Source organism: Mesoplodon bidens (genome assembly GCF_964165515.1).
Source record: "Mesoplodon bidens genome assembly, chromosome: X".
NCBI classification, from domain to species: Eukaryota; Metazoa; Chordata; class Mammalia; order Artiodactyla; family Ziphiidae; genus Mesoplodon; species Mesoplodon bidens.
The window spans coordinates 48,179,238-48,203,707 of NC_138163.1; the positions used below are offsets into that span (position 1 = coordinate 48,179,238).

Sequence of the window (24,470 nt, forward strand, 5' to 3'; positions counted from 1 at the left end):
TCTCAAGATCCTTAACTTACTCACATCTGCAAAGTACTTTTTGCCATATAAGGTAACATTTACAGGTTCTAGGGATTAGGACCTAGATGTCTTTGGGGGCCATTATTCAGCCTATCTCCAGTATCAAATAGATTAAAAAATCAATAAGATTTATAAATTCTAATGAAAATCATACTTTGGAAGAACACTTAGCTTTTAACAATGGCTTGGTAGCACTGCTTTAAAACAAATAGCATTTACAAGTCATAAATGCACCTTGTCTCCTTGTTTCAGTGTGCGGAGTTGAAGCCTTCCAATGGCTTTTTTAGCATCTGCCTTTAATTGTCTCTGTAATAAAAAAAAATAGCAGGTATTAGAAAAAGTATTTTTAAAAGAAATATGATAAAAAAGGTAGAGAGGATTAATAAATATTTATCAGGTAAAAGTCAATGTCTAAGTAAATTTTAAAAGATAAAATTTAATTAGCCATAATAAATACCCATTTATCTGATACCAAGCAGGATTTTTTTAAATTACTGAAACCTTATGTTTCCCTACCTTCTTAAACAGCAACTTTGGGGCCACAACGGTAAAGCTATGCGTCCCTATTCCAAATGGATTCGGATGCTATGAATTTTCAAAGCAATTTTCCTATTTTCAAAAGCCCAGAGGACCTTAAATTACACCTTTTCCAATTTCTTTTTTGAATCATGTCTTGTTTGGTAGAAAGTGCATTGGATGCAAATGGACCTAGCTTCAAAATCTGACTTTGTCACTTACTAAATGAATAATCCTGGACAAGTCATTAAATCTTTGAGCTTGTTTACTCATCTATAAAATGAGGATAATACCAATCCTTACAGTGTTATTTGGTATTAGGGGGAAAAATGCTGTTTATAACCACTACTGCCTTGTAAGGAGGGTGGATTCTGAGAGTGGTAAGCCTTTTTTTGTTTCACTGAACATATACCTAGATGAGTCTGAATATGCAAAGGCAAGTCCATGGCTCATTTAGGGAATAAAGACTAAAATATTACATACATATCTATATCTATCCATATACACACATATGTGTGTGTATGTGCGTGTGTGTGTGTGTATATATATATATATATATATATATATATATATATATATATATATATATTTGAATCAGAAGTGAGGTTAAGGTATGGGGGAAATTTAAAAGGTGAGGGAAAAGTGAGAAAGAGAGGAATCAATGAGAGACTATCCCTCTGTGTGGGATGAACTGGCCAGAGGAAAAAACTCCCAGGTGGTATGAGATATTTGGTGTTAATCTGAAATTATTTGTGATGCCACAAATAAACCTTCCTTCTATTTCAGTAAAATCGACCACATACACGAATGCCTCAAGTGAAGATAATATATGTGTAAATTGAAGAAGAGGCTAGGTTTCACACCTGGGTGAATGCTGTATGGAATAGAGAGATAGCATGTGCAGCATGGGAAGATGCTAAGCAATCTTCCTATTTTGTACTGTAAAATGAACAAACTTATAGAAATTCAGCAGAAAGTAGGTTCTCAGAACCAGAGGTCTTGTGAGGATGTCAACAACTTCCTCATCCCCCTGTATGTACCTCCATCCCCAGCAGGGAGACCCCTAGGTGACACTGATTGAGGTTACATGAAAATTAGAGATAACGTAAGTAAAGTATCCAGCATCATGTCCGGCTGATAGCAGACACTCAATAAAATGTTTATTAGACGAAAATATAAAGTACTATTTATTCATCAATTAGCATTACAGATTTATACATATCTGTAGCAAATATATTTTGGAAGGGAATAATCCATGGGTGTAGGTATGTGAGGAAATTCCTTAATGCCCAAACCTGCCTCCTATAAGATATCATTTTGTGAAACGTATTTGGCTTGATGCCAAGGACATTACTGCCAAAATATTTCTTTGCTGGCATAGTAGCAGCAGAAACTTCTCAGATTGTTACCTGACTGGCAAATATAGCTCATAGAAACAGTTAATAGGAAGGCCTAGCTCTCAGAAGGAAAGAGGCACTAATCGAAGCCCTTTCACTTTCTCTTTGAGACTTAATCATGGGTTTCACCCACAAGGGGAATTTTATGATGGTACTTAATTTTTTTAAATAAATTTATTTTATTTTTTGGCTACGTTGGGTCTTCGTTGCTGCGCACAGGCTTTCTCTAGTTGTGGTGAGCGGGGGCTACTCTTCATTGTGGTGCAAGGGCTTCTCATTGAGGTGGCTTCTCTTGTTGTGGAGCATGGGCTCTAGGCACGTGGGCTTCAGTAGTTGTGGCATGTGGGCTCTAGAGTGCAGGCTCAATAGTTGCAGTGCATGGGCTTAGTTGCCCCACGGCATGTGGGATCTTCCCGGACCAGGGCTTGAACCCATGTCCCCTGCATTGGCAGGCAGATCCTTAACCACTGCGCCACCAGGGAAGCCCTGGTACTTCATTTTGAGTTTAAATATTTTCCCTTCTGTCACTTGTATCACAAGTAAATAACAGAGTGACAGTGAAAGGAGATACACTTAGGATCTTTAGAGCTGGAAAACTCTTAGAGTTCACCTAGCCTGAGATCTACTCTGACAGATAAGAAAACTGATGCCCAAAGAGAAAGAATGCTGTGCTCAAAATCTCAGAGTTGGTTAGTGTCAGTCCCACTGAAGCCCAGAGTTTGGGAACACTTAACTCTGACATCAAGGTAGCCATTTTGTTTACTGTGGCTTGGAGCAGGAAGCTAGTACTACTTCCTTACATTTATATAGTTATTTTATAATTATTTTTGATATCTATTACCTCATTTAATACTCACAACAATCCCCTAAAGGAGAGGATATCTCCATTTTAACATTGAGCAAGTGGAAGCTCAGAAGAGTAAAATAACTTGTCCAAAAGGGCATGTAGCCTCTGAATGATAGGGCTGGTACTGGAAGTCTGCTCTTCGTATTCCAAGATTCCATTATGATAAAACCATCCAAAACCTTCTGAAGTTTTTCCAACTCCTGGATTCTACAGTCTGTCAAATTGTGGCCAGTCCTTACAGTGAACAGCCAGTAGGCCCACAGGATTCTGGTCCTGGCCTAGACTTCCAAACATCACTACTTTCTTTTCCTATAAAGTATGAGCTATTTCCACACGAAGATGAAAAAAAATGCAAATGATACAAAAATAGAGCCAACAAGAGAAAACTGGGCAAGGAAAAAATGTAGTTGATAAGAAGTCTTTGACAATCATTTTGCAACCTGTCTTTAGAGCACTTCTGATTTAGGTTTAAGTAACAAGCTCTATGACACAACTTGGGAAATGCACTCACAAGGAAGTAATAGATCTCTAGTGTATTTACCTGATTAAATCTATATAGTCTGATTTCTCATTCCAAAATATTCAACAAAATATAAATGCATGAGTCTCCAGTGCTAGTTTTCATCAATTCATCAGGGATGAATGCTAACTATACAACTTTGATTATATCCAAGACTAATGCAAATTAATTAGAGAGATGGGATTGAACACAAACTTTAAATGTAATGTCCAAGTCTGCGTGAATGAGAAAAGTGGAACTTACATTAAGACCAGAAAATCCAAAAAAAAAAAAAAAAAAAACCAGAAGATCCTAAGCAAGGGACTTGATTATGAAGGATCTCTAAAACATTTGCAGCACAGCATAAACCGATGCTTAATGAAGCAGCCCTAGAATTTTAAAAAATCCTTTAAAGGGCAATTTGAATATTTCCAATAACTCTTACCAAGCTTTTATAAAGAAAAGACATTTATTTCAATATGGAGGAGCGACATGTGGTTTTGTTAAGAAGCACAAACTGTATTTTTAGAACCTGAATAAAGGTCACTTTTAAAACTGCCATCAGTACTCAAACTATTTCACTGTCACACTGATAGCAGGAGTTCCCAAGATGCATCCATTCCTCTAAAAACTGACACAGGAGAACAAAATTAAGACCAAGTAGTTTATTTTAAATATATGTTTGGATAATTTTGTTTAAGTCAAACTTCTGGCTTTAATATTTAAAGAGAATATGCCCCAATGCAAACTTTAATTTATATTAGATTCCTTAAAAAACAGAACTTCAGGGCTTCCCTGGTGGTGCAGTGGTTGAGAGTCTGCCTGCCGATGCAGGGGACACGGGTTCGTGCCCCGGTCCGGGAGGATCCCACATGCTGCGGAGCGGCTGGGCCCGTGAGCCATGGCCGCTGAGCCTGCACGTCCGGAGACTGTGCTCCGCAACGGGAAAGGCCACAACAGGGAGAGGCCTGCATACCGCAAAAAAAAAAAAAAAAAAAACAGAACTTCAAGAGTATATCTACTTTGTTACACAAATTACTTTGGACACCTTTTCGGTACCTCTCCACCGTATCAGAATTCCCCCCTACCCTATAAATTCCAATAGCACATTGTTTTTACCTCTTACATTCTGTAGTTGTATTATTCATGTGTCTTTTTCTCCTAGTAGATTGTGAGTAGGTGAAAGACTGGGCCTTAATCATTTAAAAAAATTTCCCATAATGCCTAGTAGTTGCTCAAAGAATAACTTCTGAGTTTAGAAAAACAGATTTTCATGATTTTCTCATCTTTTACTCATTGAAAGCTTCTATTCTATCAAACCTGGGAAAATAAAGGTTTAGAGAACATGTATTGGGCCCCTGCCATGCTTCAGGTTTAACCCTAAGCTTTTTACATGTGTCATCTTGTTTAAACATTAACAAGCTTATGGAATAGGTATTTTAATATCCAAATTTTATGGACAAGAAAAGGTTCTGAAGCTTGACTAAAGTCCAGGCAGCTGGTTAGTTGCAGAGCTGCTATTCAATTCAAGCCCAGGTTCTATGTGGCTTTAAAGCCCCTGATCTCTCCACTATAGCACACTGCCTCCACTGTGTAACAGCAAAGAAGCCTTTAAAGGGCTTCACATTCCTTGTGAAGAAGATAAATGAAAGAAATAAGAAAAAAAAAAACCCCTCAAAGTCAGCTATTACCCAATCTTCAAATCCTTCCTCAACTGTCTACTTACTGTGATTTGGGGAGCTCTTTTATTTAGTTATTTTAAATAAATTTATTTTTGGCTGCATTGGGTCTTCGTTGCTGTGCGCGGGCTTTCTCTAGTTGCGGTGAGCGGGGGCTACTCTTTGTTGTAGCACGCAGGCTCAGTACCTTTGGCTCACAGGCTCTAGAGCTCAGCCTCAGTAGTTGTGGCGCACGGGCTCAGTAGCTGTGGCTTGCAGGCTCTAGAACTCAGGCTCAGTAGTTGTGGCGCACGGGCTTAGTTGCTCTGCATCACGTGGGATCTTCCCGGACCAGGGCTCGAACCCGTGTCTCCTGCATTGGCAGGTGGATTCTTAACTACTGCGCCACCAGGGAAGACCTGGAAAGCTCTTTTAAACAGGTATTTTATATCAATAAACTCTACCCACCTCCTTCCCAGTCCTAAGAGATACCTGGTCTAAGAATATTTGGCAGAGTAGAAGATTGATTCAAAGCATCTTGGTTTTTCACCAATTTTCTTAACAGAAGCTTAATGCCATTAGTCTATTCAAAAGCTGGGATGGTTCTAGTCACTGAAGAATTTCAGCTGTATAGTTATTTTGGTTCTGAGTGACACTTTAAGTGGACTGAAAATGAAGAGTCAGGTCAATTCTTATCCTATATTACAATGTTCAATTTTTAAATTACAGTGAACTCAAAGATATTTTACCTAGTTCATCTGTGAATTTATATCAAACTAAGTAAAATAAATGTTTTAGTCTGGTTATTTGTCACCTGGGTTTTGGTCCCACAGCATTCAGCTTTTAGTTTAACTGAAACCCACATGAATAACACTAGGCACATAGTCAAACCTAATTACTTGATGGTGGGGGTAGGGGGCTGATTGGGGTATGTAAAAGCAAGAAAAGAGGGTAGATATAAGCAAACTATATTTCCCTGCTCTTAAGTCACCACTTTTTTTTAAATTTATTTTTGGCTCTGTTGGGTCTTCATTGCTGTGCACAGGCTTTCTCTAGTTGCATTGAGTGGGGGCTACTCTTTGTTGTGGTGTGCGGGCTTCGCACTGTGGTGGCTTCTCTTGTTGCAGAGCACGGGCTCTAGGCACGCGGGCTTCAGTAGTTATGGCACGCAGGCTCAGTAGTTATGGTGCACGGGCTTAGTTGCTCCACAACATGTGGGATCTTCCCAGCCCAGGGCTTGAACCCAGGTCCCCTGCATTGGCAGGCGGATTCTTAACCACTGTGCCACCAGGAAAGTCCCTCACCACTTTTTTAAAATAAAAATTTTCATAAAAATTTGGCTCGGAGTTTATAAAACAGGATACTTAAAATCAAGGATTATAGTAAGAGGATTCTTTGCTTCAGATACATTCCTGTGAACAAAATCAAAGTTTGAGTGATGTGACTGTTTAGATATATGAGAACTGAGAGAAATCTACTTTTTTCCCCAGCAAAACCTAGGCATGGAATCACTGTATTGTACACCTGAAACTAATATAATACTGTATGTCAATTATACTTCAATTAAAAAAGATAAAGCCAAAAAAATCCTCTGTATAATATTTGAATGAGAGTATTCCTAAAGGAAAGAGGAGGTGCAGATTATAGAACAGCTTCCCATAAGTCTATGGAACTACAGAAATAGGAGTACAGACCATTTACATGAAGGTGATCCCTGTGAACAGTGTGAGGAAATGCACTGTAAGGAAGAGCAGTCAGAAAAGGGGGAATTTACCCTAGGAGATAGGTTATGACTCAGATTATAGCATTTTTCAAAGAAACACAATCAAAACCTTTATTAGAGTAAGTGAATATTTAAAAAAATCCCGACAGACCCATTGTAAGAGCTTCCTTTTGTCCAGTGAGAAAGTCAGAGAAAGACTATAAAACCAGGTCCTACTCAGCCGAGAATTTGTTTATTCTGCTCTTCTTATACAAGAGCCAAAGCAGTGGTTTTGTAAAGGGCTCTAAATCTCAAATTCAGGCAGGAATAGATACATACAAATGCACCAACTACAAATATGTATATATTGATAGTGGTGCAGTATGCAGACACCTGGTAAGTCTTCCAGTTAATTTCATATACTAGGACAGTAGAGAAAATTTAATGTAACCAGAAATGCTTCAGATATTTTTTAGTCATGCTTTAAGTTCAAGGACAAATTTTAAGATATTAATGTAGCTAAGTTCTTCCTCATCTGAGCCCACACAGGAGTGCTATCTCTTTGGCATCAAACTATAAGGACATGTGTGACATATCTCTGCCCAGGAAGCCAATTTGAGTCTCAGGATCTGAGGCTCAGATGGGGGACTGGTCACTAGATAATTCTGCTAGCAGTTGGCCATGCTGCTCCAAACTCAGGACCCCAACAACAAAACCAGGTGCATATTATTTATCCTGATTGTTGCTCCAGATGTGTATAACAAAATCATCAATCACTAACATAAAGAACACTTTGACTCATTTATTTTGTAACTGGAAGTCTGTACCTTTTAATCTCCCTCACCTATTTCTCTCCTCTCCCCACTGCCCCCCACCTCTGGCAACCACCTGTTTGTTCTCTGTATCTATGACTCTGTTTCTATTTGGTTATGTTTGTTCATTTGCTTTGTTCTTTAGATTCCACATATAAGTGAAATCATACAGTATTTGTCTTTCTCTGCCTGACTTATTTCACTTAGCATAATATCTTCTAGATCCATTCATGTTGTCACAAATGGTTAAGATTTCATTCTTTTTTATGGCTGAGTAATATTCCACTGTATACAGGGAGATAAAGAGGCACAAATTTCAGTTACAAAATAAATGAGTCACCAGTATGAAATGCATAGTGTGTGGAATACGGTCAATAATTATGTAATATCTTTTTATGGTAACAAATGACAACTAGACAATCATGGCGATCATTTTCAAATGCACAGAAATATTGAATCACTGTGTTACATACCAGGAACTAACATAGCATTGTAGGTCAATTATATTTCAAAAACAAACAAACTTGGGACTTCCCTGGCTGTCCAATAGTTAAGACTCCATGCTTCCACTGCAGGGGGCACAGGTTCGATCACTGGTCGGGGAACTAAAATCCCACATGCCGTATGGCACAGGCAAAAACCAACCAACCAAACAAACAAACAAACTTACAGAAAAAGAGATCAGATTTGTGACTACCAGAGGCGGATGGTGGGGGAAGGGGGAATTAGATGAAGGTAGTCAAAAGCTACAAACTTGCAATTATAAGATAAGCAAGTACTAGGGATATAATGTACAACATGACAAGTATAATTAACACTGCTATATATTATAAATGAAAGTTATTAAGAGAGTAAATCCTAGGAGTTCTCATCACAAGGGAAAAAAATATTTGTTTCTCTTTCTTTAATGTGTATCTACACGAGATGATGGATGTTCCCTAAACCTACTGTGTTAATCATTTCAGGATGTATGTAAGTCAAATCATTGTGTTGTACACCTTAAACTTATATAGTGCTATATGTCAATTATATCTCAATAAAACTGGAAGAAAACAGAAAAGCAAACAAAACAAAACAAACAAAATAAAACCATCTTGACGGCCATAACCCAGGGTTGGCCAAAGGCCAAGCATGGTTTCCTGGGAGACTTGCAAGGAGTAAGCAGCTAGATCTACTGTGTTGTCTCTTTCCTTACAATCTACTCTCACTCTCAATCATAGTCTTTTTAACAACAAAACAGTCATTTTGGGCTTTTACAATTAGTACAGCATTTATACATAAGGTAAGCAAGAACACATAACCATATCTAATACTTGCAGAAGGCAATGAAGGATGAAAACAGGCTCAAAGAAATAATTATTCCAATCTATAAGACCATTTAAAACATCTTTCTATTGATGTACCAACTTAATTATCTCTTTACTCCCTTGATCTATGGCCACTTGAACTTTGGGATAAACTTGTACAGAGCTATTTAAAGTAATGAACTATATCTAATTCTTCCTCAGGCCAGTCACTCTCCATTGGTAACACATCCTGGGGAGGTTTTAGTTCAGCTTCCCAATACATTTCATTATTATAAGATGTATTTATATAAGGCAGTTGAACCTTACCAACAATACCAGTATTACACCATATCACAGTGTGGTTATGACACAGTTTCATCTGGCTACAAAAGAAGTCAGGATGTATCACAGAAGTGTTTATTAAATCTTCCTAGAAGAAATTGTTCTTTGCCCACATACCAGATATTATTATGGACAAGTGTTACCACCAGTGGTGATGATTCTGTCATTTCTAGGTTCCATGTTAGCTGAGGACAAAGTCAATCATTTGTCTCAACTCACACTATTATACAGTTTTCCCATTGACTGTTGTGCAGCTAGGCTGTCTCCTCCCATGGGGAATACACAGGTATCATTCAGTATTATTCCTATTCCTATAACTCATCTTATTTTGGTCCATCCTTTGGCAGAGGTGAGTCAGAGATCAGCAATGTAAGTTACAATTTCACCCAGAAAATTTCCATAAGTTTGTGGCTCTGCATGTGTCTCAAAGATGCTCTTCCTAGGCTTCCCTGGTGGTGCAGTGGTTGACAGTCTGCCTGCCAATGCAGGGGACACGGGTTTGAGCCCTGGTCTGGGAGGATCCCACATGCCGTGGAGCGACTGGGCCCGTGAGCCACAACTACTGAGCCTGCGCGTCTGGAGCCTGTGCCCCGCAACAAGAGAGGCTGCGACAGTGAAAGGCCCACACACTGCGATGAAGAGTGGTCCCCGCTTGCCGCAACTTGCCGCAAGGGAAAGCCCTCGCACAGAAACGAAGACCCAACACAGCCAAAAATAGAAATAAATAAATAAATAAATTTATTATTTTTTAAAAAAAAGATGCTCTTCCTGAACTTCCATAAGTAAAAATGGAAGGTCATTACCCCATGACTACTTGGGTCCCCATTTGGAGTAAAATAGTTAACAGACCCTGTTGTGTCAGAGTATACGCTCTTTCCAAGTGTTGAGTGCTAACATTCTCTAGCATTATGTATTGGGTCTGTGTGACCATATTACTAAGTCTTTATCATCTTTCCAAGTGGATTCCCATTCTTTTCTCTGCTCTTGGAAGATGATTCCTACCAATCTATTTCAGAGAGTAACTTCTTTTCTTCTGAAAGACCGTTTTCATTAAAAGTAAATTCAGCTTGTTCCATTATATGAAGGCCAGCTTCTCTTTCACCTAGAGCCCTGTTTTGTTTCACTGGCCAATGTTTAATCCAACACATACCTTGTTTCCACTGAGTACTGACTGCTTGAGTAAGGTTAAGGTGCATGCACTATATCCCAAAAATGCTGGGTGTCCCATGCCAGAGTCAAGTGTATAATGGTGACTCCCAAACTCAGTTCAGTTTGAGCATGCCAGAAGGTTTTCCATAATCTTCATTGTCTTAGGTTAGGGTTGTTCCCAGTGAAGACATGAATCCACCATATAATGCCTAATATGTTATTTTCATTCACAACCCATTGATATTTTTCATCTTGCTTAAAAGCTTTCCATCCACAAAAACAGCGATGATGTGTGTTCTGACACATCATACTATGGAATGTCAGGCATACGACCACTAAATGCTGTCCATTATAATTGGGCATTATGGTCATCAAAATTTATGGTTATACATTTATCAGTTTGCCTGACATTATCTACTATGTGTCATAATGGTTCAGAGGGAAGACATTCCTGAATATTCTAATGAATTTTAACAAAGGTAAATTTTCATTACTCAGTTTCAGTACTATTTTTACTAGCAAAATGGGGATAATGCAGTTAAATATTTAGTGATAGTTATAAACATCATATGCATCAAGCTTTCTGTTTTAAAAATAAGAAGTCAGGAAAATTAAATACCATGTAAATGACATTTCAGCACTCTCAAGTATATATAAGCAAAAGCGATTATCAGTCATATATTTAATCCTTTAGTCACCAACGGATAAACAGATATAACCCATTAAGGAGTGAAAAATGTCCTCTCAAAAGCCTTCTCTAAAAGGTGAGAAGTTTTTTAATTTTTAAATTTAATATTTTTATACAGCAGGTTCCTATTAGTGATCAATTTTATACATATCAATGTATACATGTCAATCCCAATCGCCCAATTCATCACACACACCCCCACCCCCCCGCCACTTTCCCATCTTGGTGTCCATACATTTGTTCTCTACATCTGTGTCTCAATTTCTGCCCTGCAAACTGGTTCATCTGTACCCTTTTTCTAGGTTCCACATATACGCGTTAATATACGATATTTGTTGTTCTCTTTCTGACGTACTTCACCCTGTATGACAGTCTCTAGATCCATCCATGTCTCTACAAATGACCCAATTTCGTTCCTTTTTATGGCTGAGTAATATCCCATTGTATATATGTACCACATCTTCTTTATCCATTCATCTGTCGATGGGCATTTAGGTTGCTTCCATGACCTGGCTATTGTAAATAGTGCTGCAATGAACATTGTGGTGCATGTGTCTTTTTGAATTATGGTTTTCTCTGGGTATATGCCCAGCAGTGAGATTGCTGGATTATATGGTAATTCTATTTTTAGTTTTTTAAGGAAGCTCCATACTGTTCTCCATAGTGACTGTATCAATTTACATTCCCACCAACAGTGCAAGAGGGCTCCCTTTTCTCCACACCCTCTCCAGCATTTGTTGTTTGTAGATCTTCTTATGATGGCCATTCTAACTGGTGTGAGGTGATACCTCACTGTAATTTTGATTTGCATTTCTCTAATAATTAGTGATGTTGAGCAGCTTTTCATGTGCTTCTTGGCCATCTGTATGTCTTCTTTGGAGAAACGTCTATTTAGGTCTTCTGCCCATTTTTGGATTGGATTGTTTGGTTTTTTAATATTGAGCTGCATGAACTGTTTATATATTTTGGAGATTAATCCTTTGTCCATTGATTTGTTTGCAAATAGTTTCTCCCATTCTGAGGGCTGTCTTTTCATCTTGTTTATGGTTTCCTTTGCTGTGCAAAAGCTTTTAAGTTTCATTAGGTCCCATTTGTTTATTTTTGCTTTTATTTCCATTACTCTAGAAGTATATATATATATGGGTCTTGTTTTTGTATCCATTCAGCAAGCCTGTGTCTTTTGGTTGGAGCATTTAATCCATTCATGTTTAAGGTAATTATCGAAATGTATGTTCCTATGACCATTTTCTTAATTGTTTTGGGTTTGTTTTTGTAGGTCCTTTTCCTCTCTTGTATTTCCCACTTAGAGAAGTTCCTTTAGCATTTGTTGTAGAGCTGGTTTGGTGGTGCTGAATTCTCTTCGCTTTTGCTTGTCTGTAAAGCTTTTGATTTCTCCATCGAATCTGAATGAGATCCTTGCTGGGTAGAGTAATCTTGGTTGTAGGTTCTTCCCTTTCAACACTTTAAGTATATCATGCCACTCCCTTCTGGCTTGTACAGTTTCTGCTGAGAAATCAGCTGTTAACCTTATGGGAGTTCCCTTGTATGTTATTTGTCATTTTTCCCTTGCTGCTTTCAATAATTTTTCTTTGTCTTTAATTTTTGCCAATTTGATCACTATGTGTCTTGGCGTGTTTCTCCTTGGGTTTATCCTGTATGTGACTCGCTGTGCTTCCTGGACTTGGGGTGGCTATTTCCTTTCCCATGTTAGGGACGTTTTCGACTATAATCTCTTCAAATATTTTGTCTGGTCCTTTCTCTCTTCTTCTTCTGGGACCCCTATAATGCGAATGTTGTTGTGTTTAATGTTGTCCCAGAGGTCTCTTAGGCTGTCTTCATTTATTTTCATTCTTTTTTCTTTATTCTGTTCTGCAGCAGTGAATCCCACCCTTCTGTCTTCCAGGTCACTTATCCGTTCTTCTGCCTCAGTTATTCTGCTATTGATTCCTTCTAGTGTAGTTTTCATTTCAGTTATTGTATTGTTCATCTCTGTTTGTTTGTTCCTTAATTCTTCTAGGTCTTTGTTAAACATTTCTTGCATCTTCTCGATCTTTGCCTCCATTCTTTTTCCAAGGTCCTGGATCATCTTCACTATCATTATTCTGAATTCTTTTTCTGGAAGGTTGCCTATCTCCACTTCATGTAGTTGTTTTTCTGGGGTTTTATCTTGTTCCTTCATCTGGTAGATAGCCCTCAGCCTTTTCATCTTGTCTATCTTTCTGTGAATGTAGTTTTTGTTCCACAGGCTGCAGGATTGTAGTTCTTCCTTCTGCTGTGTGCCCTCTGGTGGATGAGGCTATCTAAGAGGCTTGTGCAAGCTTCCTGATGGGAGGGACTGGTGGTGGGTAGAGCTGGATGTTGCTCTGGTGGGCAGAGCTCAGTAAAACTTTAATCCGCTTGACTGCTGATGGGTGGGGCTGGGTTCCCTCCCTGTTGGTTGTTTGGCCTGAGGCAACCCAACACTGGAGCCAACCTGGGCTCTTTGGTGGGGCTAATGGCAGACTCTGGGAGGGCTCACACCAAGGAGTACTTCCCAGAACTTCTGCCGCCAGTGTCCTTGTCCCCACAGTGAGCCACAGCCACTGCCCGCCTCTGCAGGAGACCCTCCAACACTAGCAGGTAGGTCTGGTTCAGTCTCCTATGGGGTCACTGCTCCTTCCCCTGGTTCCCGATACACACACTACTTTGTGTGTGCCCTGGAGGAGTGGAGTCTCTGTTTCCCCCAGTCCTGTCAAAGTCCTGCGGTCAAAACTCACTAGCCTTCAAAGTCTGATTCTCTAGGAATTCCTCCTCCTGTTGCCGGACCCCAGGTTGGGAAGCCGGACGTGGGGCTCATAACCTTCACTCCAGTGGGTGGACTTCTGTGGTATAAGTGTTCTCCAGTTTGTGAGTCACCCACCCAGCAGTTATGGGATTTGATCTTACTGTGACTACGCCCCTCCTACTGTCTCACTGTGGCTTCCCCTTTGTCTTTGGATGTGGGGTATCTTTTTTGGTGAGTTCCAATGTCTTCCTGTCAATGATTGTCCAGCAGCTAGTTGTGATTCTGGTGTTCTCACAAGAGGGAGTGAGAGCACGTCCTTCTACTCTGCCATCTTGGTTCAGTGCTGGTGAGGTGAGAAGTTTTAATGCTATTCTTAACCATGTGTACAGAAGTTGATCTTCTTAAGATATATTATAAACTATGAACATTACTTGAGTGATGAGACCACAGTCAAATATCCAGTGGAGCTTGTGCAACACCAGACAGTTCTTTATAAACTGTATTACTTGCTTATGGGGTTTAATGCCACATTAATAGATTTAATATAGCATTTTTAGTACAGAAATACATACCCCACCATGAACATGCACAAACCAAACACCCTTGTCACTGTAACTATAAACTTTGAACCAAACACTCTTGTCATTGTAACTATAACGTTTGAATAGTTCGTCATACTGGATACCAATTTCTTTCCAACTTCAGAGATAAAATCAGCACAATATACAAATGCCAAATATTAACACAGTGTGAAACTATTGAATGGCCTGGCACAGGAATTTTAAACATCCTTTTGACCACAGCTAGTAACGGGCTGAACCTGCCACCAATGTGATAAGCTGCTTCTCTAAGGAGAAGTACAGAAGTCAATTAACTTTAAACATTGAGATAGTCATCACTCATTACCACATGCTGGTGTCTAAATCTTTACAAAGGTTTTATAATAAGATTTCAGTTTTTCATCTGTTCCCAAATTTAATTAACCTTCTTGCCATATAGAAATTCTCACTGCTTCCCTACTCTGAAATAAATTGGGTTCATCTTTGCTTATTTGAGATAGAGTGCATGAAGTGGCCAGAATTTCACTGCCTTTGGAGGAACTTCTCAGTACATACAAAATACAATCTGGCCTCCACTATATGATCAGCTGAAAGCCTTAAATCCCTACTAATCATTCTGGAGGAGTGGCACACCACTCTGCTGTTGTGTTGAGAATTCTAGAGAGGGAGAGGAGGTTAAGAAATGACGGTGGCATGGACCAGGGTGGAAGCAATGGGAGTGGTGAGAAGTAATCGGATTCTGGATATATAATGAAGGTAGAAAACAACAGGACTTGCTGATGGAGGTTACACGGGAAGTGAGAGAAAGAGAAGAATAAAGAATTTACTCCAAGGTTTCTGGCCTGGGGTCAAGAGAAGTTCTTCTGAAAATGGAAGCAATTAATAGCATGTTTGGGTGTCTACAGCAACAGAAGACAAGGCAGAGGATATCGGGTATAGAAACAGATGTAGATAGATGGGTACATGTGGTGGAAGCTTGTGGAAGTACTCTTGATTACTTCAATTTTCTCAGTGGAATAAGATCCAAAATACAAGTTGAGAGTAAAGCTGGAGGACGTGTTGGAGGTTTAAGGAGAAAGGAATAGGAATATGTATGATTGGTAACCTAGGAAAGGAGAGGAAATGGCTAAGAAAACATGGCATGATTGTTGGGCAGCAGTAAGCAAACTCACTCTGAGTTTGTGATCATAAATTTAAAAATGAGATTAGCCTGTATAGATACTAATGTTTTTCTCCTACTTCAGCTAAGCAAAGAACTGGCATAGAGTAGGTGGGAAGTAGGATTTAATCAAGGTTGGGTTTTGACAGCAAGTTAACAAAGAGAGAGAAGGGCCAAGGAAACTGAAGACGTATGGATGGGAGTAGCCATGTAAGTTAAGCTGGGTATGGAAGAGAAGTGAGGATATAAGAGGAATGAGGGGCACTTTAAAGGTGGTAGGATCAATGCCATATAACCAGAATTTCTTCCCTGTTCAATGATGCTTTGGTATTTTTGTTCTATTATTTCTGTACTTTGTACCTGTTTATACATCAGTTGTTAAAATATGGGAGAGATTATGAATATGTGACTCTGTTTGGAGCCTAGTACTATATGATGCACAATTAGATCTTTAAACTTGCCTACTCATGACATTCAGCCTCGTCTCTCTTCCCAGCCCTGCCCTCAAATGCAAATGCACACACATACAGGCACACACTTACATGTAAAATAACAGTGGTTACCTTTGGGTGGTGACTACAGTTTTGTTGTTGTTGTTATATGGAGTTTTGGGTGAAGGTTTTTTCTCTTGTACTTTCTAGTTTCTAAATTTTCTATATTGCATATGAAATGCTTTTGTAATTTAGAAAAAATGTATAAAGGAACATATGTATTTACACCCATATATACTTAAATGTTGGCTGTGCTCCCTAATGAGGTATTAGAAGACTTAACCAGGCAGGATTAAGGCCATAGACAAATTTCAGAAAATAAGAGATTTCAGAGGATAGAAGGTGACACACTTTTAAAAACTACCAGTTTTCACAAAACATATGCATGGATCATTGTCCAGCAAGTGAAGAATATTAAAATGCATGACACTGGGGCTTCCCTGGTGGCGCAGTGGTTGAGAGTCCGCCTACCAATGCAGGGGACGAGGGTTCGTGCCCCGGTCCGGGAGGATCCCACGTGCCGCGGAGCGGCTGGGCCCGTGAGCCATGGCCGCTGAGCCTGCGCCATGGCCGCTGAGCCTGCGCGTCCGGAGCCTGTGCTCCGCAATGGGAGAGGCCACAACAGTGAGAGGCCCGCGTACCAAAAAAAAAAAAAAAAAAAATGCATGACACTGAATCTACAATTAGAACAGTAAAATATTATTAAATTGGAAGAAAGGGCCATTACAAACCTGCTTCCTGCTTTGAGCTCTCGCATTCCGTAATCTTCGAGCAGAATAAAAGATAAAATAGCCCACAGTTGCTGCCGTAATAATAAAAAAGGACACCGAAACGAAGAAAATTGAATAGTGATTCACCCAAGGGCCATGTTTTTTCCCTACTTCAATGACCATTGTTACTTGTATGCCTCTTTGAATAGACTGTAGAATTTTTGTGCCTTTCAGATTGCCAATCATGATTGCAACAATGTCTCCTGCACCTGTAAAAGAAAAGGAATTCAGTTTTAGTTTCGTAAAGCATTCTTAGTATAAAAATCCAGCTAAAATGATTTTAAATGACACTCAATGAGACAAAGGAAGGACATTCATTCAATTAACATTTATTGGGCACATATGCATACGTAAGTTATAGGGAATATAAACATGCTGAGACTTGGTTACTGATCTTAAGGAACTCATAGTTTAGTAAGGAAGCTATGATATATAACAAATACCTCTCCTCCCCTCAGGTTTGCCACCTATAATTCAAAAGTATTGGGTTTGGGACCCAATTTGCCTCTTACATGAAGGCTTTCTTAAAGAGAAGTAGTCACCTGGATGGTATGGAATTCTCCTAGAGAATCTGAGATTTGAGAAAGACAAAACAATTTAACTATATGTTTCCAATTTATGAAGTGATAGACTATCTCATGAGCTCGCTACTAAAATGTATAAGGATCTACATATCAGGATTAGTAATTTGAGACAAATAATGATTACAAGCCCAAATGGACAACCTATATATATGTCCATGTGCCATTTTTCTATATCCTCAAGAGCAATATAAAATTTGGGGCTTCCCTGGTGGTGCAGTGGTTGAGAGTCCACCTGCCGATGCAGGAGATATGGGTTTGTGCCCCGGTCCGGGAAGATCCCACCTGCTGCGGAGTGGCTGGGCCCGTGAGCCATGGCTGCTGAGCCTGTGCGTCTGGAGCCTGTGCTCCGCAACGGGAGAGGCCACAACAGTGAGAGGCCTGTGTACCACAAAATAAATAAATAAATAAATAAAATAAAATAAAATAAAATTTGTCCAAGATGCTCTAAGGTTTTGCATGGACCTAATCAGGTTAGCAATGAATATAACATGTAAAATTGATAGAAATGTGTTTCTATTCAACCACAACTAAAGTCAAGTCTGAAATCAGACTAAACTTATTCCTTAGTCTAATCATCTATAAGTCTTAGTCTAAAGGCCAAATCTCTGTAACATCTCCCACTTTACCGACTTTATAAATCTTGTGATAAAAATAAAGAACAGATATTATCTTTCCCAGTGGTGTGTGAATGTTAGATTACTCTCACCATTCCAATGCTTATCACAGTTTATATTCCTTCTAGTTTAAATGACCTGAGACCAATAATCTTTAGGAAGAGAATAGAGTTCTTTGAATGTTAATAGCATTCACACTTTCAATGGATCAAATCAAGAGTACAAACCTTAAATGGCAATGTATATAGCAGAATCATTATGCAAGTAATCCCTTAAATTTATGGCCCCCAGTGGCCAAAGTCTACGAAAGATCAAGATCCTCTTCTCACTTGAAGTTACTAATTCAAAAAATATATTCATAGGGTATTATTAAAGATCCTTAAATTCCAAAAGACATTATTTTTACATATGACAGCCATTTAGTTAAACCCTTTTATATAACTTTGCTGATTCATTTGCCATTACTCAGTTTGGTAACACTGACGACTCACTCTTCCCATTTACATGAGGAAAATCTCAGAAGCAATGGGAAGTGAAGGAGGCTGAAATGTCTTCTTGGCATCTCTTTCCTCTATCAGTATATAATGCAAATAGTCCTAAAGAACTGGCTATTTTGCAAGAGAGAGGCTCATTTTTCTCTTTATTTGGGGGCTTTACATTTCTAGCTTTGGCACTAAAAGCACAGAAATTATTTTGATTCTCTTTTGTCACTATTTGGCTTTTCTCTACAAGCCATCTATTGGGAAAATTTCTGGTTATAAAGTTTTGATTAATTATATAACCTAGCGTTCATTTCTGATATTGTAACCTGAATAATCTTTGAAAGCATAGATCATTCTAAAAATGAGGTTTTGGAAGATATGATAATTTTAAAGATTTCTTTTTAAATCACAGATGTATCCTTCTAAATGTTTTTGACTAACAGAAGTAAGTTTTCATTCTTTTAGAAGATATGAGGTGGGTGGCAGGGCTGGATGCTCAGGAACATACTGACCATTGTGGTCAAGTGGAGATTAAAAAACAAGGATAGTCAAGAAATATACATCGTCTACACATAAGGAACAATGCTGTGCCTCAATCGCCCCAATTCATATTCATATATGCTATATGTAGTCCAACTATCTATTGAATTAGCTTTCTAATCATATAAAAGACCTATTTCTAAGCATTATTATATATCTCCTCCTCCTTACACCCTTGCAACTATTTAAAAACTGCTCCCCCTCCACTGTTCCCGATCACACTTAATGGCATCACAGCCCTCTGGTCACCGGGTTTAGTAACCTCAGAATCACATTTGAATACTCACTGCTAACCTAGTCAGTCATGTAGATAATACTTCCTTGGCATCTCCCATTATCAGATCCTCTGTTCCATTCCTGCTGCCCTGTAATGTAGGCCCTCATAATTTCCTTGCCTGAGCTACTTCAGTAACCTCCTAACCAGTCACTCTAACTCCAATTTGCCCCCTTCCCTTAAAGTTTCATCAGCCTTCCTGGTTGAAATTTGTCATCACTTGGTTGGATCATGCCTCTTCCCTACTCAAAAGTCTTTAGTGGCTCCTTATTACTCATTAAATTTCTGACTTCTTGGCCTAGCATTTAAAGCCTTACATGATCTGGTCCCAAGCCAACTTTTCCAGTTTGATGTACCTCCACTACACCCCCATCTCATGAACACTTAGATCCAGCCACATGGGATCGGCTAGTGTCACTCTTCATAACTTTCCTTTTGCTCAATCTGTTCTCTCAGCCTAAAATGCTCTACATCTGCTGTGACACTCCACCTTCCTTCTCTGCCTGTCTATGTGTTACTCAAGTCCCAGCTCAAATGCTGCCTCCTGTGTTATTTTCCCGAGTTCCAAGTGTGAATGTAAATGTTCCCTCTTTGCTCCTCTGTTACCCCCTCTCTAAAGAACATTTTAAGGGCAGAGACTGTCTTTTAATTAACTACAGTAACGCCTTCTTTAACTGGTATTGTCAGAGAATTAGGTATTCCATATAAGTTAAATTCCCAAGTAACAAAAAGTTTTACACAAATACTTAATTTCAACAATTTTGAACGGACATTTAAAAAAGTCATCCATACAGCCCTATTTTCCTAACTAGGATATACTGATTATGATTTACTATTGCTAGTGGATCATCTTTGTAAGCCATTATTTAATACAGTAGTTATTTGTCCCCAAACTGTTATGATTTTTCACCAAAGTCACAGGCTTGGAAAGCTGGAATGGACCTTAGATATCATCCAGTCTGACTCTTTTTTTTAAATTTATTTACTTTATTTATTTATTTTTTGGCTGTGTTGGGTCTTCATTGCTGTGCGTGGGCTTTCTCTAGTTGCGGCGAGCAGAGGCTACTCTTTGTTGCAGCGCGTGGGCTTCTCTTGTTGCGGAGCACGGGCTCTAGGTGCGTGGGCTTCAGTAGTTGGTGGCACGCAGGCTCTAGAGCTCAGGCTTAGTAGTTGTGGCACAGGGGCTTAGTTGCTCTGCGACATGTGGGATCTTTCTGGACCAGGGCTCAAACCCATGTCCCCTGCATTGGCAGGCGGATTCTCAACCACTACACCACCAGAGAAGCCCCTCTGACTCATTTCTGAGTTCTCACTTTGGGTAATTTTCTTTGGGGCAGAGAGGTTGTCACTTGTTGCTTCTAGCAGCATCTCCCCCCTCTTTCTAATTTTATACATCTAATCTACTGTCAGCTCTGAAAAGTCAATCAAGCTTGGATCTAAACAAAGAATAAAACAGGCTCCCAGAGACAGCTTGAGGGCTTCAGTGCAAGTACCACCCTCTGATATTTAGTTAGGTTGCTCAGTGACATTTTTGTTTACTTCCTGAACCCTGGCTATGTTCTGGATAACTGAAATTGCCCGATAAGATTCATCTGTAAACTAGACCCTATCCTAAGTGCTTTACCTGTATTAACATATTTAATCCTTACATCAACCCTATAAGGTAGGCATTGCCATTATCCCATTAGAGATAAGACTGACTAACTTGCCTAGGATAACACAAGCTAATTCATGCAGAACAGGTATCTGAACCCAGGCAGTTTGGCTTCAGTGCCTCTGCTCTTCACCACCATTCTACATCAGTTCTCTATCTTCAATGAAACCTAAAGCTATTATTTGACTGTAAAAAATGAAAATTAAATAGGTACATTCGGGATGGGGAGTGGTAAATGTTTAACAACTGGCTCTTGGGGTAGGTGGAAGAAGCCTTGATTTGTAGTGTGTGCCAATTTCCATGGTATAAATACTACTCCCATGGCCATATGAATGTAGAGTTTGGGAAAATATGGGTACAATTGGCTGAGTCAGATAACTCCAGTGCACCACTGGACATTACAGAGTCAAAACTTAAATACAAGTAGTATACAATTCAAAACTTATAACGAAATTACTTTGCTTATTCATTTCACTTATTCATACCTACTTTAAAAAGCCAAAGTTCATGTACAGTCCCAAGTAAAATTTGTTTTTCTATTTGCTATTGTTAGAAACACAAAATATGTACCCTAAAACTTCAAAGAAGAACAATCAGACTTCTTTTTGTGGAACGGAAAAAAAATCTTTTTCTGACTGGGGCATGTGAGTGAGAGTGTGTGAGTGTGTGTGTGTGTGTGTGTGTGTGTGTGTGTGTGTGTGTGTGTTTTGCTACAGCGGGCATGCCGAGCCTTTTTCTCCCTTAAGCTTTCTTCCTGTCCTTAAAATACTGGAGATTCAAGGGGCTGTTATGCTTCAGCTAATTCCAAACCTCTCAAATTAAAATTAATGACTTTGAAAGTGATCTTTTCAAAGCATCACAAAACATATTCTGTATAAAAAGTTAGCCATTTATTATAAGAAACACAGATGTGGTCGTATTCAGAACTTGTTTTGAATGTTTAATTTCTCTGATTTCTGGTGTGTTGAGGAATAGAAACTTGAAGGGAACTTTGAAATTGCACACAAAGCCCAGAAGTTTTTCTCATCTTAAATAAGATTTAGAAAATGCGAAGAATGACATTTTTTCAAAGGGATGATTAAAATACAATCTTTTGCCTATTTGGAAGGATGAAGTATTGCTATTCCCTTCCTGGAGAAACTCAAAGCACTTCTTCAGTGATTATAAGAATTGATCTTCTGTGAAGACAGGAGTTCAGACACTCAAGAAAGCAAGCTCAGTTAACAGAAACCTAACCTGTATCACTGAATCTATGTTCTTTATGCTGCAGAATTTTGCATATCGGTTTACTCTCTCACAGTAGTACAATAACGTATTAAAAGGAAATAGTTTTAACAATCTTTAAAATTATTGCTATTTCCTTAAACCATTATTACAGTTGATCTTTTTTTTAACAGTTTGGCAGTTTCCTTCTTGTTTTTTTTAAATAAATTTATTTATCTATTTATTTTTGGCTGCGTTGGGTCTTCGTTGCTGCATGCGGGCTTTCTCTAGTTGCGGCGAGTGGGGGCTACTGTTCATTGTGGTGTGCGGGCTTCTCATTGTGGTGGCTTCTCTTGTTGTGGAGCACGGGCTCTAGGTGTGCAGGCTTCAGTAGTTGTGCCTCGTGGGCTCTAGAGGGCAGGCTCAGTAGTTGTGGCTTGTGGGCTCTAGAGCACAGGCTCAGTAGTCGTGGCGCACAGGCTTAGTTGCTCCGTGGCATGTGGGATCTTCCCGGACCAGGGCTCGAACCCGTGTCCCCTGCATTGGCAGGCAGATTCTTAACCACTGAGCCACCAGGGAAGCCCCTTACAGTTGACCTTTAAAACCAATGTTGATGTACTAATACATAGGCTCTTATACAAGGTGTCAAGCTTTTCATTTTTCTATCCAAAATATTGGTACAACAACTATCTCATTTGGAAAGTACCAGGCTTAAGAAGCCAAATATGGGTTGTACAGCTCAGCTGGTTAAAACATGGTGCTAATAAGATCAAGGCTATTCAATTAATCTTCTTGTGGATCAGTTATACAGAAGAGAGTACCTCTAAACTCATTAAGTATTTTGTAAGTATCTATACACATGCCAGACACTGTGCTAGGCCTTGAGGCTACAGAAAAGAATAAAATATAGTCCCTTCCCTCTAGGCACTTGCAAATGTCTCCTATATATTAGCCATTCACCACTAGGAATATGAACTAAGCCAGCGAAATGAATTGTACATATCCATTTTCATGGCCAGGAGTAGAAAAAAAGGATTTCCAAATCACATTCCGAACTGATACTCGGTTAGAATAGGTTCCTATATAAAAAAAGACAACTTAATTTCCTTCAATGTCCAGTAATTTGTAATATAACAAACTGTACTTGTTTTGATATTTCTGAACTTGGTAGTGCTCTTTACTTAAAAATTGGTAACCAGAAACAGACTAGAGTTTGAGGGAGGGAAGAAGTATCACGTGGCAAAAATAACCCTGAAGTGGGAATCAAACCATTGGGTTGCAGCTTTTGCCTGAAGGAAGCAGGGCTGTACTAAGCTTCTAAAATCAATTCTGGCAAAGGAATATGACTACATCTCTCCTGCTATCCTTATGGAATTTTCAAACAGCTATTAATTTCATTGTTTTTGCAAAAATCATAGCACCCATTCCCACCAAAAAGAAAAGAAAGATCTTTAACATGTTAAAAATGTCTGATGAGGAAAACTGATCATTAATTGGACAACAAACCTTTATGGCCTAAACCCTGATCACAGAACAGCTGTCATTTCAGGATTTGAATCTCTCCAAATCTGTACTTGGTTTCAAGGATTTATTCATAAACTTTTAAAATGTCTTTATTGGAGTATAATTGCTTTACAATGCCGTGTTAGTTTCTGCTGTACAACAAAGTGAATCAGCTATATGTATACATATATCCCCATATCTCCCTCTTTCATCTCCCTCCCACCCTCCCTATCCCACTCCTCTAGGTTGTCACAAAGCATGGAGCTGATCTCCCTGTGCTATGCAAATACATAAATTTTAATGCTTTGTATCTGATAAATTTTCAGAGTTGAAAAGCAAAAAATAAATAAATAACAAGCTGTCATTTAAAAAATTCTAGTGTATTAACACCACTTTATAATTAACAATTTAATGGTCAAGAATAGCTAATCTGGGCCCTTGTTGCTTAAACACATGTTCCTGGGTCCAGCAGAACTTTAACGACATTTATCTTGATAGGATCATTGTAGCAGTCACTCAATTCTACAGGGAATCCTTGAACTTCCCACTTAACGTTAACATTAACAACATTCTATGGCTCAAGTTTTTCACATTCTCACTCTGCAATCTAGAGTATTTTGGGAGAAGGGACAGATTAGGAATAGATAATAATTAAGCAGAAGAGGAAATTCAGACTCCAATTTCAAATGTTCAACAGTGAATAAAGGTTTTGGCATGTGCCTATCTTGGGAGCAAAGGTAATAAAATAGGCCATAGCAACTCTTGCTACTGTTATTCAATATTATTCAATTAAAATATCATTCAATTATAATTAATATAAATAAAGCTTATCTATCCTCAGCACTACTGGCAAAAAGTACTTTATAGTTATTATTCATAATATATAGAAATTTGACCCTAGGATCCTGCTGGTGACCAACCCCATTCATTTCTTTCAAAAAAACTAATGATATTA

The 24,470-nt window shown here is 38.8% G+C and overlaps 1 protein-coding gene across 2 annotated transcripts in view; it reads right to left on the reverse strand.

Moving 5' to 3' along the window:
- The window catches only part of RNF128 (ring finger protein 128), a gene marked incomplete at its 5' end in the record, with an annotated part of 94,231 nt that overhangs the window by 14,281 nt on the left and 55,480 nt on the right, over positions 1-24,470 (reverse strand). For both annotated transcript variants that reach the window (XM_081222519.1, XM_081222518.1), the window contains 2 exons: positions 256-327; positions 16,623-16,870. In XM_081222519.1, the coding sequence (XP_081078645.1) occupies positions 256-327; positions 16,623-16,870 (320 nt within the window). The remainder of the gene's footprint in view (positions 1-255; positions 328-16,622; positions 16,871-24,470) is intronic.